The sequence below is a fragment of the Siniperca chuatsi genome, linkage group LG5 (genome assembly GCF_020085105.1).
Source record: "Siniperca chuatsi isolate FFG_IHB_CAS linkage group LG5, ASM2008510v1, whole genome shotgun sequence".
In the NCBI taxonomy this organism is placed as follows: Eukaryota; Metazoa; Chordata; class Actinopteri; order Centrarchiformes; family Sinipercidae; genus Siniperca; species Siniperca chuatsi.
Window position 1 is genome coordinate 8,791,352 of NC_058046.1, and position 13,485 is coordinate 8,804,836.

The 13,485-nt window shown below is 39.8% G+C and overlaps 1 protein-coding gene and 1 non-coding gene across 2 annotated transcripts; both read left to right on the plus strand.

Moving 5' to 3' along the window:
* The first annotated feature begins 68 nt into the window (after positions 1-68).
* trnag-ccc lies at positions 69-139 on the plus strand. Its single transcript has one exon. It is a non-coding gene; the product is annotated as a tRNA-Gly (tRNA).
* A 333-nt stretch (positions 140-472) lies between these two features.
* LOC122877071 (nucleolysin TIA-1-like) lies at positions 473-12,514 on the plus strand. The gene is made up of 12 exons (XM_044198191.1): positions 473-736; positions 1,503-1,599; positions 1,851-1,949; positions 4,725-4,779; positions 5,092-5,179; positions 5,486-5,561; positions 5,834-5,942; positions 6,036-6,131; positions 7,270-7,354; positions 7,918-8,056; positions 9,330-9,481; positions 11,120-12,514. Exons 1-12 carry the CDS (start codon positions 711-713, stop codon positions 11,256-11,258), a joined length of 1,161 nt encoding a protein of 386 aa, XP_044054126.1. The 5' UTR covers positions 473-710; the 3' UTR covers positions 11,259-12,514.
* The last annotated feature ends 971 nt before the right edge of the window (positions 12,515-13,485 follow it).

Sequence of the window (13,485 nt, forward strand, 5' to 3'; positions counted from 1 at the left end):
TATTCATTCCTTGTTCCCATCGCAGTCGGTTACCTTGATAGACCTCGTTTCCTTATCTCCAGCGGACGGCGCCGCTGGTGTAGTGGTATCATGCAAGATTCCCATTCTTGCGACCCGGGTTCGATTCCCGGGCGGCGCACGTATTTTGCGCCTGTCAACATAAAAATGTTACAATATAGTACTCGGTGAACTGCAAATGTAAATAACGCTCAAGTTCTGATCAACTGCGTTGCAAGTTAACTTCTAGTGTCACTGGCTGGGTTACATTTCCCAGATAGGTAACGTTACAGCTGTAATTTCCTCTAATGTTTTTGCACATTGGTCGATTAAGCAATGACCACGAACAGGCTAATGGAACATATTATTCTGCACACGGTGTTATACAAGGCTACAAAACTCAATGTATTTGCAGCTTATGTCATACAGATGTGGAGACACATCTTTGTGTGTGGGTGAAAGAGCGCTTGATTTTGGCTTCATTTCAGCGCGCAGGTTGACGCTGCTGACGCCGCTCCTCCGCCATCTTCAACTTCCTATTGTTTGCATCAGGCTGAGGCTGTCTGCGGTGTGTGTGAGAGCAGAATCGGCCACCGATTTATCATTAAATAGGAGATAAAGCCTCTACGTTCGCGGCCGCTCAAGTGCAGCATAAACCATTTGTATGTCATTGGATTAAAGAGCTCTCAGGACGCGACCACTAAACCTTGACGATGGAGGACGATCAACCCAGAACCTTGTGAGTAACAGCGGCACTGTCTATGTCCTGGAATGGGAAGGCTCCGTGTAACTACGGCACGTCCGAAATGTTTCCACGTTGTTGTTTCAATTAAAAACTGTAAAACCTTGTAATTTAGTCACAAATGCGCATTTAATTGGCGTTGCCATTTCACGTCGACAATAGCGACGTTTCTAAATGTAATAAGGCATATAGCATTTTCTACATGAACGTAAAGTTCTGTTTGATTTAGTCGTACAAATAGACGGAACCGTAGCTCGTCTGAAAATGAAACTGAAGGGCTAGCTAATGCTAGTTATCATTAGCTAAAGATGCAAACGCAGCTAGTGAGCCACTTCTGAAATGCACACGTTTTCATAGAATGATAGCTTTATTCACAAAAGAGTCGTGTTTTATTATCAATAGACAGGCGTTAACTAGAACCTCGCGGAAGGGATGTAATTTTATAAAGAATCGTTAGTTGCAAACCCACTTAGCATGAGGCCCTCTTAAACCGGCTAGCGTTATCTTTTTGCTAGCTGGCAGAGAAGCCACGTCAACGCTCGGAGAGACGGCCCGGGACAGCTCCAGTAAGGGGGTGACGATACCCGGGTTGTTTGTGTAAAATTAACACTATCCTCAATAGCATGCAGTCCACTATCGTTGTTTTTATGTAATTATAAGGAATTGTTGTGAGTTCTTGCTAGCCCGGTAAACTAGCCTTTGTTTGCATGCTACTTCCTGTTTGACAAAGACTCAATTCCCCCATCTCTCTCCTTGTTTGCAGGTATGTGGGGAATCTGTCCAGGGATGTTACCGAGCCCCTCATTCTGCAGGTCTTCACACAGATAGGACCCTGCAAGAGCTGTAAAATGATAGTTGATGTAAGTCTTATCCTCTCTGGTATATATTGTTTCACTGTAGGAAATTGCATTCAACAGTGGCCTGAAAGGTAGAGGTGCTGCTTATGAAAATCTCAATAGACATACGTGCTTCATATTGATAATTTTCCTCTCCAAGTCTATTATATCAAGCCTGACACTCCAAACTACAGTAGGTGGCTCTTGTCAGTTGCAGTGATTAAAACGTCACCTTTGCTGTGGACTTAATATCAGTCTTGTTTTCCCGTTGACAGACGGCTGGAAATGATCCATACTGCTTTGTGGAGTTCTATGACCACAGGCATGCTGCTGCCTCATTGGCAGCCATGAATGGAAGGAAAATAATGGGTAAGGTAAGCTATCGTGTCTACAGGGTGAGTGGGGATGGGTGGGCTTCGGGTGTGGGGAATTTAGGTTGTGTGCCTTCAAAAAACCCTAAAACAAAGTGGACTGCTGGCATTTACATTTCATTAATTAGATTAGGGTTTTCCAGCTTCCAAGGGGAAGCTGCTGGAGCCATGGTTCAAATCATATCTTGAACATTTCAGACTCTTACTACTGCCAGAAAGTTATCTCTCTGTTGGTATAATTGGTTCCATTACGGCCTCTTAAACCCAATGGTCTTGAAATATATTAAGCTGTGGTGTTAGGTATAGAGGAATTCAAGCAAAGTGAGGTGTGAGAGGAAGAAATTAATGATAGAAATATAATTCAGGGGCCCACTGAACAAGCCAGTGCTGTACTGTCAATAAAATCTTCAGAACCATGTACATTGTAAAGATGGAGGGGGTCTGGGAGGAGCTGGATAAAGTCAGGTTATCGAAAACAATAGAGCAAACTATTAACATTTTAGTCTTCAACATTTAAAGGACCACAGGGCCTTATAAAAGAATATTAAACTGGTGCTGGATGGTGTAATAATGAGTTGAGTTTCTGGACTCTAGGACATAAACCAGAAAATCAAACGACTGTGGCGCTGAACTGAGTGACTGAGGTGCATTGGCAACCACCGCAGATGAGTTTTAAACTTTAAATAATATCTGCATTTGTTTTTATTGGCTTCAGCCTCCCATTATAATGTTTCGACATTGCATTGATGTCCCCTTCGTATCATACCGTTGTTACACTCTTTGCTTTTTTTGCGTAGAAACTCCCACTTCCAGTTATAAAATAGTTTGTCACAAATGATAGGCCAGTTCCAGTATTTTTTTAAAATTTTTTATTCATTTATTTAAGTTAATTGAGATCTTAAGATTTGATACAAGATACATTTTCTTGCACTATGTCACTTGACTTACACAGGACAGAAGTGAGTGATAAGGCACCATATCACGTTAAATTTTAAGTCTCTTTTTAGTATTTTTTAGGCAGCCTTTAAATCATACGCCCTTATAGTGGACATTACCAGGTTTTACTGTAAATGATCTGTGGTTGTCAAAAGTATTGATACTTTTTCGATACCACAAGTTTTTTAAAACGATATGATCGTCGTTAATTATATATTCAATAGTATCGATAGTAGGCCTCCCAAAAAACAGATCTACAGTCTTTAGACAGCGTTCGACACGCCCTGTTTGGAGAAGCAGACAGGAGTACAAGCACGGAAGCTAAGCAATGCGCTGCTGTGGACGGGGGCAGCAACAAAATTTATTTTAGCCACCTAGAAAAGGCCCTCTTAAAAAATCAATATCAGTTTAAGTGTACGCTATATTTACGCCTTACCTTCCCATCAGACAGCCTTTCCGACAGGAAACTGAAGCCTTATATTGCTCTCTCCAAAGTCACCATCAAACTCCTTTGACAAAAACTGTAATTTTACGTCGCAGGTTACGGGAGTTGCTGGTCTACTGCTGCCTCGAACTGCAGCAACTAACGTGTTAAAACACCAAAGTCACACAATAACACAAATAAACTAACCGATCAAGGCAGCGGTGGAACATCTACTCCCGTGTTCTGCAATGTAAAATTACTGTTTTTGTCAGTGGGGTATGGTGGCTTTGAAGAGAGCATATATGTTTTATAAAGGCTTCAATTTCCCGTCAGAAAGGCTGTCTGATGGCAAGTTAAAGTGGTGAAAATATTCTAAATGTAGCGTACACTTATTCTGATATTGACTTTTTAAGTGGTTAAAATACGTTTTGTTGCTGCATCGTTGTAGACTAATCGTTCATCTATGGTTTTAGCACGGTGCAGTAATAAAGCAGTGGCAATGCATCTACAGTAGATATGCAGCTGGGGGCGATGTGAGTAGTTGTTGACAAGTCATAGTTGTCATTCTTGCTTGACTTTAACACTGTGCAGTGTGGGGCGCTAAGCAGCAGCGACATGCAGAAAGAAACATGACCGTGCGCACCAATGCTCGACTACAATCAACAGTGTGGACATACTTTACCATAGCAGATTAAACCATCGCCTGCAATATATGTCAGATGAACCGTGAAATACCACAGCACTGTGCATAACCATATAAGCTACACCTGGTTATGGCTAGCGTTAGCAGCAGCAACGTTAGCGTGGAGGAACATGACAGCTAATTCTGCAGTGTCAATCGCTATTAACAATGTTTATTTCAACAAGCCTACGTTCAGAAACATCATACAACCTCTGGACTTTTGTGTTTATTGGCGAGATTGCTACAGTAGTTTCACAAGTTATATCAAAGTTAATCTTGTGTTTCAGACTGTATGTAATCATAGTGCATCATAGAAGCCTATTCAGAGCTTTCCAGGTGGCCTTCCAAAGACCGAAGGTGGACATAATTTAGGTGGTGGTTTGAACAATGTCGCCATGTTAAATAATCAGAATTTAAAGTATTTAGAGAAGGAAAGACTCCCGCTATCCCTGCAAGAAAGCAGTCGTGTCTACATTAGTTTTAACCTTTACTGGTTGTATTTGAGACCTTTTTGATGAGAATTAATCATTGTTATTGGGTGAAAAAAAAATATATCTACCGCGATTAATCGCCTAGTCGACTATGTTTTGGGTGTAGTTGATGACTACTAAAATGCAGCAGTTGTGAATGCCCTAACGAGTATTGTATCGAAGTTTAAAATTCTGGTATCGTGACAACCTTAAAATGATGTAAACATACCCCACCTGGCCTGTTCTTTCTCTGCCCCTCTCCGCAGGAGGTCAAAGTCAACTGGGCCACGACGCCAACTAGCCAGAAAAAAGACACAAGTAGTAAGTACAAATGCTTGGCAGTGGGGATATATACTTTATGACATTAAAACAGTGGAAAAGTCTAATTCGTAAGTATGGAAATGTTGATGTGTTGCATATATGCGTACATATTTTTATGTGGTAATAGTTATTTCATTCACTTATCTGGAATATGGTTTTGCCAGATGACTCTCCTTTTGTCCTTATCCTATTAACAAACTGTGAGAAAACTCAGCAGTTCCAGGCAGGAAGTCAATTTTGGAAAAAGTATAAAATCTTGAAATTTGTGTATTGTAACATTTGGCATGTCTAAACTATGTTCACCCCCCATAGATCACTTTCATGTCTTTGTTGGAGACCTCAGCCCAGAAATAACTACAGAAGACGTCAAAGCTGCCTTCGGGCCATTTGGCAGGATATCGTAAGTATCAAGCTAAGATTTACTGACAAAGATGATTAAATCAAGGATGGACAAAAGAAAATGAACGGGAAGTATTGTTATCCCCTGTCCTGCCACATACTAATAAAACCTGTTAAGAACAAAAAATTTAGAAATCTTGGGTAGGTACATTCATGGAGGGATCACCTCAGGAAATGGGATATATAATTAAAATTTGAGAGTTTTTGAAGAAGACTAAACCGTTGTTCTTTTACAGTTTTAGTACTGTCAAGCCTTGTGTTGTGCTGCATGTTTTTAATGTGCTCTTATTGGTGTGTTTGTCCACAGAGATGCTCGTGTTGTGAAAGATATGGCTACAGGGAAATCTAAAGGCTATGGCTTTGTGTCTTTCTTCAACAAATGGGTTAGTACAGAGACATGACCCACCAAATTAATGTTAGTGCAATGTCACGTTAATTCTGGTGTTATTGGTAGGGTTCTTATTAGTATTATTAACATAGAACATGCTGCAAAAAACAGAACAATTTCTCTTGTTAAAAATTTAGGATGTCTTAGATATTTTAAGGCAATTTCACACACATTACTGCGTGCTGTGCTTCTAAAGGGGTGTATTTTAGATTTTACATCATTAGACTCCAGCTCGATGGAATAAACCAGATTTTTTCTTCGTTCCAGGATGCAGAGAACGCCATTCAGCAGATGGGTGGTCAGTGGTTAGGAGGCAGACAGATTCGAACTAACTGGGCCACAAGAAAGCCCCCCGCCCCAAAGACCACCTATGAAAGTGCGTTGTCATAAATGTGTATGTTTTGCTTGCTTACTCAGGATGTTGGATTCATGCATTAACAGTACCAATGTTGCTGTCTTCTCCTGGCAGATAACTCCAAGCACCTATCCTTTGATGAAGTAGTGAATCAGTCCAGCCCCAGTAACTGCACTGTGTATTGTGGTGGAGTCAGCACTGGACTGACAGGTAATGAAAACTGTATTGGAAAAAGAGGTTGCGCTTCAACAATGGGATTCTCGGTGGAGTGCTAAACCCAAAATCCAGTGAGCATATTCCAAAAAAATATGAAAAGGTAGCACCTCTCAAAAAGACAAGGACAAAGTATTCACATTTCACTCGTTTTTTGGCTCACATCACAGTAGAAAAATGCTTATGCGTTTCAGCAGAGCCTTCATCAGAGTGTTTGAAGTATATAGGTTCAATTTGGCTATATACACGAGGGTAATGAATATTATTAGTACCATTGCTACTATCAGTATGATAATGATACTGACAGTGGTAGTACAAGGTAAAGACAGCAAAGAGAGATAGTGAATAAAACAGCAAATAAGCTGTTAACTGATGAAAACCAGTGAGCACTACTTTAAAGTGTAAGGTTGTTCTTATTTAATCTTAAAATTGATCCTACTACTATTCATCCTAAAATGTGTAGCCAAAGCTTATAACTCCATAGAAGTTAGTGCCATAGAACACAATTGTTGTCAAAAAACTATTAACACGTGAAAGAGCCATACCATTACAATGGATGATATATTCCTTCATAATGAACATAACCACTGTACTATATCATTCTCAATGTAAAAACAGAAGAGCATCCCAGAGCATGCTCAGTGATGTTTTTTGTCAGAGATACTGTATTTTGAATCCAGAGATTATGGTCTCGTTCATCTCAATGAAAGAATGTCTCCCCCAATGTGTTAGTATGTCTCTTCTAAGAGTTTTGGAATGACAATGGAGTTCTGTTGCATGTAGACATAAACTATATCAAGCTGTGTCCACACAGACAATACTTGGTAGCAGGATTAATTAATTGGGGATTTGGTCTCTTTTTAATGAAACAAAAAACAGAGTAATGCCTGCGTTACCTGTTTATTAGTTATTACAACATTTTAGCTAAGTTTCTTCTGCTCTCAGAGGTTACTCTAAAGCTCTGCGGTGTTCTCAACAAAATTGTGTCCGGTCTATGAATGTAACTTACAACCACCAAGAGACTCTCACCCAAAGATGTTAGTATGCAATGTTTCTCATGCAGCAAATGTTTTCTCATGACACACCAACTCACATAGAAACTTTATCTGACGTTCCCTTTCTGTTTGGCTTTCAGAGCAACTGATGAGACAGACCTTCTCTCCCTTTGGACAGATCATGGAAATCAGAGTTTTCCCAGACAAAGGCTATTCATTTGTGAGGTGTGTGGAAGTTTCATATTTATGCCCCTTTGTTCTTATCTTCTTTCAAACAAGGTCAAATTATGATGCACTAGTTTCTGATCCTGGTCCCCAGCAGTCTGGGGTTCTACTAATTTTTTTTATTTTAGCCATATAATCAAGGATTGACACTTTGGGTGTAGGGAGAATATAGTTCACTACAAGGTAGGAGAGAAAACCTGCAGTGCTCTTAACACTGAGGACCTTGATTGAAAACCACTGAAACGTGTTTTACATTATATAATCAGCATGGATTTTTATCATCCCTGTTTTCTGGTGGAAGGAATAATTTTAATGATTACTTAGTTGAAGTATTAATTCCAGTCCCCGGTATTAAAATCAAATGTGTGTTTGATGCTTGCATTGTAGAATTAATTGTTCTGTATGTTTCTTGAGTGACCACGTAGTCTTTCTAATAAATATTAATCCTCCTCTCACAGTTTGCTAACAGAACAGCAGTGGTGTGGTACTGTGTGTGTGGTTACACAGTAATGAAATGAGGTTCAGCTTGTCCTTAGTATTTCTCTTCCTCTGTTTTTGTCCAGGTTTAACTCCCATGAGTCAGCAGCCCATGCCATTGTGTCAGTGAATGGCACCTCAATAGAGGGCCACATAGTCAAATGCTACTGGGGTAAAGAGACCCCGGACATGATGAACCCGATGCAGCAGATGCCTATGCCACAGGTAAGGACACCATATACTGTACACCCAGTCTATTCACAACAGCCCTTCTCATCTCTGCTGAGAGTTGCAAATGCGCAGTACCGATCGGGCAGGATGTTTGCGGATGTAGCGACACAGCCAATCATATCTTTCACAAATCAACGTTTTCTCATGTGAGTTCCGACCAGCTTAGTAGCTTTTCAAAACATCTGGCTATTAACAGTCATAAGTAGGGAAGTGCTGTACTCAGAATGTGTCTCTGTCAACTCTGAAACTATTGACAATGAAAACCGTCAGTTCAACCATGCCTGGACTGGCAAGTATTTAGTTTAAGTTTATTTTACCACCATCTCCAAATGCCTGCTATTTATCTATTTTATATTCGTTTGCATTTGTTTGAAATTTGTTGTTACCAAAAGCTAACAAAAAGTTTTAAATAGGCTGCTGAAAATGTCTGGTCCATCTACATGTCCTGGTTTTAAAATCTGGCCCAATTGAATTTGTAATTGAATAGCCCTGCTGACATCTGCAAATTAGTGCTGTTGTGTATCATGAGTTTATATAACTTGAAGATCAGTCAATTTGAAACCATAACCCAGGAAGTGTTGAACATCACAATGAAAAGGAATTTAACAAGCATCTTGCCTCCTTAAATTAATTTCATGTTGAAGGGGGATATGAGCTTTACATAAAGCAGGCTGTGATTATTCAAGTGCATTTCAATGGGACATCAATTGGGGAGAAAATAGTGCATGTATTTGGAACATGAAACTAGTATTTTAAGTGGGGAAAGAAGTATGGAAAAATAGTTGCTTTTTTCCCCCCACTTCATTGTGGCTTTAAAGCTATGCTCCTCCCACTGACATACTCAGGGACCTGGGCCCCTTTGCTTTGGCTGAAGTGTTGTTTTTAAAAACCCATCATTGCATCACATGGTGACCTAATGTTTGTCGAGTTATCCATGTAGAAGTTTTGCAAGAAATTCAAAGTCATGAAATTTCCCTGTATGTATAAACCCCTGAATGGCATGTGAAAGATCTATGTATTTATTATTTAATTAAGAAGTTTTAGTTAATTAAGAAGAAAACACAGGCTACTACTAGCAGTTGTTCTTTTCTTGGCTTAGAATTTTGTGTTTTTTATATAGTTAGTTTGCATATCTACATTAGTCAAATAACATACTTTTTGAAAACACAAATCTATCATGGCGGTGGAAGGATAGAAGTGTGTTTTTTATTTTTTACTGCTGCTTTAAACCATACTTAAGCCATACTTGTTGTACTGAACCCTACAGCAGAACAAGTTGAGCTTCCCTGCAGCCCAGCCCTACGGCCAGTGGGGCCAGTGGTACGGCAATGGGCCCCAGATCAGCCAGTACGTCCCAAATGGGTGGCAGGTCCCCACCTACGGTGTCTACGGCCAGGCTTGGAACCAGCAGGGCTTCAAGTAAGTAGCACGGTGTGCACAGGGCTACCCTTCACCGCCTCCTCCTACTCCAGCACCATCAGAGTCCCCCTTCAAGACCGGGGCAGCGAGAGCCAGTTCTGGCCACGGGAGGGAGCCATGACCTCCCTCCCCCAACCCCACATCCTCCCTCCTCCCACCTCCCCTCGCCAGCCCCTCACCCTGCTCATCTTGAGAAGATTGAGAAATACACACACACACACACACACACACACTCTCTCACAGAACAATCTGAACTTTAATTTTGTTGTTAATCATGTTTCAGTGTGTCATTAATGCTCACTGTGTACAGCACATCCTCATAACTGAAGGGTTTTGTCACTTGAATTACAGCGCATAATAGTTCAAAACTGAAGTCTACTTCATACATGATTGTAAGAAAACTGATTTAAACTAGCTAAAAGATTTTTTTTCTTTTCTTTTTTGAATTTCAATAAATTTAAAGATAATTGACGAAATTGACTGAACAAGATAAATGCTAAAAGCCCAGAACAAAGTTTTCACTTACTGCCCACACCTGGAGATAGTTTGCTGATGAAGAATTAATTTCCCTCTTTGTAAGATTGCCTACTGTGTGTAAGGACTGTGTTCTTTAAGGCTGTTCAGTTGTTTTGTATGTCTACATTCATGTCATAGCTTTTTACATTATTTCCCATTTGATTTCATTGATCTATTTTGACATATACCTGAGGATTTGATCTGTATATGAATGTCAGTAGGACATGTTAAATATCATTTGTAGGTTGTTGTCAAATTTTGTTTTTATTTAGACAGCCTATGTGCAGTGACATTTTGTACACCCAAGAAAAATAAAGGAGAGGCCATATGTTGTTGACAGTCTAAAATTCTTGGTGAACAGCTGTATGAATAGGCTCTGTACAAAGGTGTGAGGTAATGAAAGCAGTGATAGTGTGTTTGTTTGTCGAATGTACAGTAAATGCACAATTCCTAAGATAGAGGCTAGGCCTCTCTTGACTTGAAATTTGAAGATAAAACTTTATCCTTTATAAGCTGTCTTATCTCCACACTGAACTTAGAATTTAGTTTAATTACATGAATGATAAAATACTTAAAATACATCATGTGAATTAGGTGAGAATTTACTTACTACTTTGTTATACTTTGTGGCCAAATGTATAAGTGTTGCAAGGGTAATGAAGATAATCTACATTCTTTTATACAGTGTGGCTTATCGGTCTGTAGGCTGGTTACAGCTGTTGTATGTTCGTGCTTATCAGCAGTTGGGAGGGGGGGTAGAAAGGAATATTTAGCTCGCTGCGCTTAGCCTTTATGCTCTTTGTCTGCTTGTCCGCCCATGTTGTCATCAAATGACACTTACCTTTGGCCCCTCCAAAGAGTCCTCCACTTTCTGTTTTTTCCCCTGTTTTTTGCTAGCTTGATTTGTGCCCAGCCTGCCTCACCCTCACACCCTCTGATAACTCTGTTTGCCTTCTTGTTCTCATTCTAGCCTGTCCAGATTCTAGTAGCTCTTATATAAACCGTCCCTTTTGCTCCCTTTCGCCTTGTCTCTTCTAACCTGCTGGCATTTTGTCTTTCTGTCTCTCTCTCTCTCTCTCTCTCTCTCTCTCTCTCTCTCTCTCTTTACCTCGTTTTTTGCAGTCACTTACCGGCCAGTGCTGGGTGGACTGGCATGAGCGCCATCAGTAACGGTGGGGTTATGGAGCCTACACAGGGATTGAATGGGAGTATGCTAGCCAACCAGCCCGGTATGGGAGCCGCTGGATACCCTACACACTGATAAGTGGGCAGGGTGGGAGATTTGTCAACCATCAGCCTCTTATTGGCTGTACGGTGCCCCACAGGGCTGTGTAACACCGCCTCCATTTGTGGCAGGACTAAGACTTTTACTGGGATGTGGAACCTAATGGGAAGGTTGAAGTCTATAGGAGATGTAAATGGGATTTCATGGGGGGGGAGGGGTTGAGGTAATGGGAGCCAGGGAGGAGCGATTTGACCCACACAGGTATTTACACCCTTTGTGGTAGGCAAGACTGGCCATGAACCAGGGCTCTTACCATTTTTAAGTTAACTGTAAATGAGTATAAAACTGTAAAGGAGAAACTTTTGGATTTTTTTTTTCTGGTTTTACAAATTGCTTCCATTTTCACACCTTTCATCTCACAACCACCGAGAGGTTTGTCTTTTTTTTTTTTCTTCTTCTTTTTTTTTTTTTTTAAAGAAACTGTTTCAAGTCTGAGTCGTGCTAAGTTATGAACCTTAGTTATTGTTTGAGGAATGGAAATCTGTTTAATTTGTTCTCATTTTCTCTTGGATTAAAATCAATTGCAGGGATTGTTGCCACTGCTGTTTCTCTGTAAGGGCAGATAAATATTGCACAGTTTTTTCCTCTCTCTTGTACTTGGACAAATTTGACTACCAAGAGTGTTTTCCTTTTTGCATTCCATTTCTCCATATCTTTCGGACAGCCTCAAATCTTTTCACCACGTGTAAATAACCATTCATTCATTTGAAACAATGTAAGTAAAATGCTACTGTTAACTGTGGGTGCTTGCTTTCTTTTTTGTTTTGATAACTCGACAGTTAACTCCAACATTGTACGTAGCAGAGTGGCACTATCAAATGTGACACTGGCGCTGTGCAACACGATTCTTCCATGCAGGGATAGACAGCATTGCCATGCAGTGCATACTTAAAATTTAACACAATTCAAATGTTAAAGGGTGAACATGTTTGACACTTTTGATGGTTTTTAAATATCTATTGAAACGCCAGTATTTTATATCAAAAATCAGAGTGAATTCAACCTTTACACGTACTCTTTTTGCCAGAGAAACGGGGGAGGCCTACATTGTGACTGTTGCCTTATAGAGCTGGTTTCTTTTACCTGACAAGATACTCTTTTTAATTAGGCAGTGCCTACAGACATTTTCAGACCCTTTTGTTTAGAAAGGTGTTAGCCCTGAGAACTGATGACTCTGCTACTGTAATCAATGTTTTCTTGCTTTGTCCAATTAAAATGCTAATGCACATAAATCACACTGTTTGTTTCCCTTTTTCTCATGTAGTTGTTCAGAAACTGCTTTTTATAAATGTTTAACTTAAGCTAAATCTTTAATTTTTTCGAGTGTTATTTCTGCTTTAAAAGGTTTTGTTGTGTGAAATGTTTTGCCGTGAAGATCTCAAAAGTTAAAAAGGGGTGTATACGTTTTGAGGCCATCATGTTTATTACTCAAACTATGAGCATAAGACTACACTTTCCCGCATGAGTAGCCTTCTTACGCAGGACCAATGTGTACTTGAACAGTAGTTTCTATAAGAGGTGTAGAAAACTAGAAATTAAACATGTTAAAAAATGCATGCACTGTCACTACTGTACACTGATGTATTTGTTAAGAAGATGACACTCAGGCTTTTGCACGCTATTGCCTAATTAAGCCATATTGGACATTTGCCTACATCCTCCACATACAAGTGTTTTGTGTTTGTCCAACTGAGGTAAAATGACTTTTCTTTGGGCTCAGAACATTAATATATTGTTTGACTCTATAGTGCACTTAACACCTACTGTATACTAAGACAGGTAGACCTATACTATTTTTTTAGCCTGCCCCTCATGTATGTTTTTTTTTTTTTCTGTTTTTGTTTTCCTAAAAGTGAGTGATTTGAGAATACCTTTGCAGGAAAAGCACAGGTGTTACCAATGATGGCTGCATTCCATTTAGGGGAGGTCCTGGTATTGTGCGTGCTCGCTCACTGGAATAGCTTACTGCAATGCTTAATGGAACTGAGTGTTTTCCTACCATGACAAATCAAAATGTCTGTTGTAAAAAGGTCTATACCAGGGTTGTGGAACTGGAGCACCTGAATGGAATGCAGAAATAAAAGTAATTACTCCGTAGCCAATGTTAAACACTCATTTCACAGTGTGCTATGTATTTTACATAATAAACCTAAGCCAGCTATTTAGAATTTAGTCTAAAATGTTAGCAGGAAAATGATAAAAA